At 40.7% G+C, this 4607-nt stretch overlaps 1 protein-coding gene across 2 annotated transcripts; it reads right to left on the reverse strand.

The window, feature by feature from the left end:
- Positions 1 to 585: 585 nt before the first annotated feature.
- LOC108874482 (uncharacterized) lies at positions 586 to 4365 on the reverse strand. Of its 2 annotated transcripts, XM_051068888.1 has the most exons (10): positions 4116 to 4365; positions 3657 to 3717; positions 3527 to 3577; positions 3329 to 3373; positions 3174 to 3238; positions 2962 to 3060; positions 2214 to 2424; positions 1903 to 1948; positions 1277 to 1714; positions 586 to 1042 (listed from the first exon to the last, which is right to left on the reverse strand). In XM_051068888.1, exons 1-9 carry the CDS (start codon positions 4202 to 4204, stop codon positions 1710 to 1712), a joined length of 672 nt encoding a protein of 223 aa, XP_050924845.1. In that variant the 5' UTR covers positions 4205 to 4365; the 3' UTR covers positions 586 to 1042; positions 1277 to 1709. The 2 variants fall into 2 exon arrangements, with proteins under 2 accessions (XP_050924845.1, XP_050924844.1); XM_051068887.1 differs by lacking the exons at positions 586 to 1042; positions 1277 to 1714 and having other exon boundaries at positions 1786 to 1948.
- Positions 4366 to 4607: the final 242 nt, after the last annotated feature.

Genomic DNA, 4607 nt, shown 5'->3' on the forward strand with positions numbered 1-4607 from the left:
CACCAATATTGCCACAGGGTGGCAGTCTTGCACTATATGACATATGCTGCATGAGAAATTCCTATACGTGGGCCTCTCTCTCTACTCTGGGACCCTAAGCAGCAGAGCTGACATAGAACAGGCTCCATATATGAAGATGCCTGTTTGAGAGGGAGACATTCACACCTGAGTGGGTTGTGTGTCATACATAGCATTTAACGTTCAAAAGAAACTTTCGCCCTTGTGGTTTTAATTCGGACAATTTACTTAATGTCAAACGCAGATGTTTTATCGGTTCACCAATTTCGTGTCAGGCTGCAGTCTTGCGCTATGTGTCATAGGCACGAGCAAAGCCCTTATGTGGGCCTGTAATCTTTGGGAGGCAAAATGGAGGCACCACACTCTGATGGAGTAACACCCTCCATGGTTACACAAAACTTGTTCACACTAATCATCAACCAGCAGTCACGCTCTTAAATAAATAGAAGTTGACAAAAGATTTGTGTGTGTGTGTGTGTGTTGGTAACACTTCAGAAGAGTGGATGCTTTTAACGCATTAATAACACTTTAGTCCTTTATAATGCAATACTATCTAGCTGTATGTCCTATATACAAGTCCAGGTATTAATACAGACTAGAAGATGTCTAACATCTCATTCTCAGACAGAAACGGCTGGAGTTACTGGAAGACAACCTTTTCTATCCAAACCGAAGAACTTTGTTTTGAACTTGTGTCTTTATTTACTTACAAATAAATAGAAACAGAAATAAGTAAATAAAAAATAAAGGTAAACTTTCTGTACAAAAAAGCCAATAGAAAATACAATACACACGCATCGGCACATATCAACATAATATACAAATAATAAAAATAAGATATAAGACAATGTGCATACGAGTGGGATGTAAAGTGCAAAAAGTAATACTGAAAATTAATTGTGCAAGATGCAGATTGTGTAGAAGTGGGTGAATGGTGATGATGAGGAGGAGGAGCAGGTGGATGAGATCAGTCTTGATTTCAAAGGCCATCCCACTGTTCAAAATTGATGGTTTCAAGACGGGGCTAAAAAAAACAGAAACACAGAGGACATGTGAAAGTTGCTCTGGTGAAACTAAAATGGCATTCACAAGGCCTGAACAGTCAAAAGAACATCTTTTCAGAGACCCCCACACACACACAAACACTCAAACACATGCGTACGCACACACACATGCCACCATGCAAAGCAAAATGACCTTAGGTAAAGCGCTGTATAAAATCAAGTTATTATTAATAAAATTATTCATTTTCTGTTACCCTGAAAGTGTTCACATCCGGTGTTTGCTGGAATATGTGTTTCACCATCTAAAAGAGAAGCCAGCAGGGCATCTATCTCCTCTGACAAATCACACTGCTGACAGGAAACACCAAAGATTAATTGTACAAATTGGTCTGGGTGAGTTATATGAAGTTCATTCAGAAGTGAAAAGAATAATTATGGTCCTCTCATGTCAAAACGTTTACAATTATTGTTGTTAAAGTCAGTAACAAGGAGCGGATTCACAGGCCTGGAGACAACGCAGACTGCGCAGGGACAATGCACAGTTAGTTGGTTACTACATTGATATTAACCTCTTGTGTTTGCTGGGATGTAAACAGTTCTTCAGCAGGGATGGCAATGAGATCCTGGCTGATATCTGCCAATGCTGTGAGATTCGTGGCCAGATTTGCATCTGGGGCTACATCAAACTCACTCTGCAGACAGGAAACACAGAGAATACATTGGTGAATAACATGGCATTCCTAACTCTGGAAGATTTGTGGCCTGTCTCCCAGACTACAGACAGAATTTGTGCAGCACCAAATTACAATACAGTTGTCTCCTGGCAGTATACAGTCATTAATAAAGAGAAATGTTCAGGAAAAGTACAGTTAGTACTTACCGTTGAGAGATTTTCCTGGCCTGTGTGGCCCACAGAGGATGAAGAGCTGTGATTGAGGACAAGAGTGTTACGGTCATGTTCAGCACTGATAAGAAAAGCTTCAATCAATGACTGTAGCTGGGTTGTAATGTATTATATACATTTAAAAAAGAAAAAGGAGAAAAGAAAAACCAAAAACACACACACCAAAAAAAACAAAAAAACAAACAAAAAAAAAAACATGAAAACGTAGAAAAGTGAAGTTAAAAATGAAGAATCTGTGGTGGGTGTTCCAGAGTATGAAAGCTTGGTGGGAAACTCAGTTAATTGACCTGGTGGATTGGATACTCCTGGGTCTCTTGGATACTCCTGACTCGTGCCTGACTGCACGGGTGGGGGAAAGACTTTCCAGGGAGGATGGTGCAGCGCTGGTAGTAGTTTTTCACCAAAGATCGCAGTTGGTCTGCAGTGATCCTCTCCACAATCTTCCTGGCCCTGTTGAACTGCTCCCTCTCCTTTACCGAGCGGGTTTCCTTCGATATACTAATGGGATAGAGTAGGTCAGCAGGCAGCCAACGGCGCCTCGTTAGGAAAAAAAAACTTAAGGGGTGGAGAACAAAATGGAGTGGGGCTTTTTGAGGTCCTGAGTTGCACTGTGTCAGTGTTGTGCAAGTCAGAGCCTTGCATAGCCAAAGTGATGTAAAAATATCTGTTAAATGCCTGCATCAAGTACCCCCAGAAGAGCTCAGAGTAATATAGTTGTGTTGACTGGTGTTCTACATGTGTGTTGATTGGCGTCCATGTGTCTGCCGCCAATTCCGTGTCTCAGTGATGCCATTCAATCTCAGGGGGTTCTTAAAGCCATTTTAGTCCCCAATGTGTTCAAAAATGTGTCCTGTTTTTGTTTTTTATTTTATTTATTTTATAATCATTTGACATAAACAATACAGTCATAATCCAAAATGTTTTCACAAAACAATTTCACAGTGATCATTAACCAGTATTCATGTTTTCAGATATATACAAGTTGACAAAAGAAGTGAGTGTGTGTGTGTGTGTGTGTGTGTGTGTGTCTCTTACATTTCATCCCTTTTCCTCTTCAACCTGAAGATGGGTGAGTGTTTTCCAGTGAGGAGTGCTTGGCATTCTCTTGTCCAGTGCGCAAATACTTTACCGTGACTAAAAAACAAACAAAGACACAAAAAGAACAAAACAAAACATGTTTTATGCTTACGGAAGGCAGTGAGGCAAGAAACATGCACCACACACACATGAATTTAGTTTATTTTCACCTGTCTAGGCCATGGTTCTCGAGGAGCAACAGGCACCACCATCTGCGCAACACTGGCATATCGTGCTGAAATAGTAGTTTGGTTCAGCGGCTCAGTTTAGCTCTGCATTACATTGAAATGTATGTTACGTGAAATCTGTGTAGCTATTTACTTACCACGGAATAATCAAATTGACCATCCAAGACCAAGTAGAGGGCAGACTGAAGAAAGAAAGAAAATAGCATTAGCTTCCGATTGACATTTGTAAGCCTGTAATTGTAAATAACCCCAATGATAACTGCATGGGGTAAACCTGTAGCAAGAAAAACAAGCAAATGAACAAACAAACAGCACAGCAGAACTTTATGACTTACCATCAGCATGAAAATGCCACAGTCGTTTCCGAAGGGCTGCTTTGGAAAGCCCTGCAAGGACACGGCATCATGAATACTTTCATCAGTGTGGCTAAGGTAAACTGTGCTACTTTAGACCGTATGTCAATACCTTCAAGTCCCTGCCCGTCTTTTCCGTCCACTGGCCTTGATAAATGGTCTGGCTTACACTCCTGTCCATTTAGGAGAATAAAGTGTTAATGACAAGTCAACGAATCAGTTCACCCGGTGATGCCAATTGCAGCATTTAAATCAGGCCAAATGGCATACTACATTTACAGAGCCCGGAGAGACATTTTTTCTGCAAAGAAAAGGTTTACTTGTGTCACTACATTGTACACTCACATTTAGTCATCATTTAGTGATATGTAAAATGAATGCACAAACTATTCAACATTTATCAATGCAAAAAAATCAACACAGTAACAGGGACAAGTCCAGTGGTCAAGGGAACGTTGCTTAAGAGACCTAAAAAGGGTCACTGGGCCGCAACCTAAAACAAGCGTAAAGATCATAGGAACTTGACCAAATTAAATCAGATCTACAGTATCATGACAAATCAATGGCCAACCTTAGGACTGGCAGGTATCCTCCAAATCCTGACTTGGACGCCGACAGCAATGGGTCGAGTAAGTACATTTCTTTGCGTGCTACGTTCATAACCTATGGAAGACAGCTTTTGCTTTCAGTGAAAAGCCATACACCAAGGCATTTGCAGTTTCTTTTAACCTTACAAGCACGTCTTTGGTATTTGTCTACTGGCTCAATTCACTCTTTAAGAGTATGAAATGTAAAATGGTCAGTACTTACACACAGTTGAAAATGCCCCGGTACCCATAGGGGAAGATGATGGTGTCTTTGCCATGAGCGTTGGCCTTAAAAGACAGTACAGGCAAAGGTAAATATATTAGTCATGATGCATTATGTAAGTCTTCAGATAAAACAAACTAGTGGACATACTTACATTTAGATGAGCCGTAGACCTGTTCTTCTGTTGCAACCAAGTAGGACACACATACAGATCTTCAACATATATGTTCTTCCCCTGAAACAGCAGACCGAT

The sequence above is a fragment of the Lates calcarifer genome, unplaced genomic scaffold, assembly GCF_001640805.2.
Source record: "Lates calcarifer isolate ASB-BC8 unplaced genomic scaffold, TLL_Latcal_v3 _unitig_5409_quiver_3530, whole genome shotgun sequence".
Lineage (NCBI taxonomy): Eukaryota > Metazoa > Chordata > Actinopteri > Centropomidae > Lates > Lates calcarifer.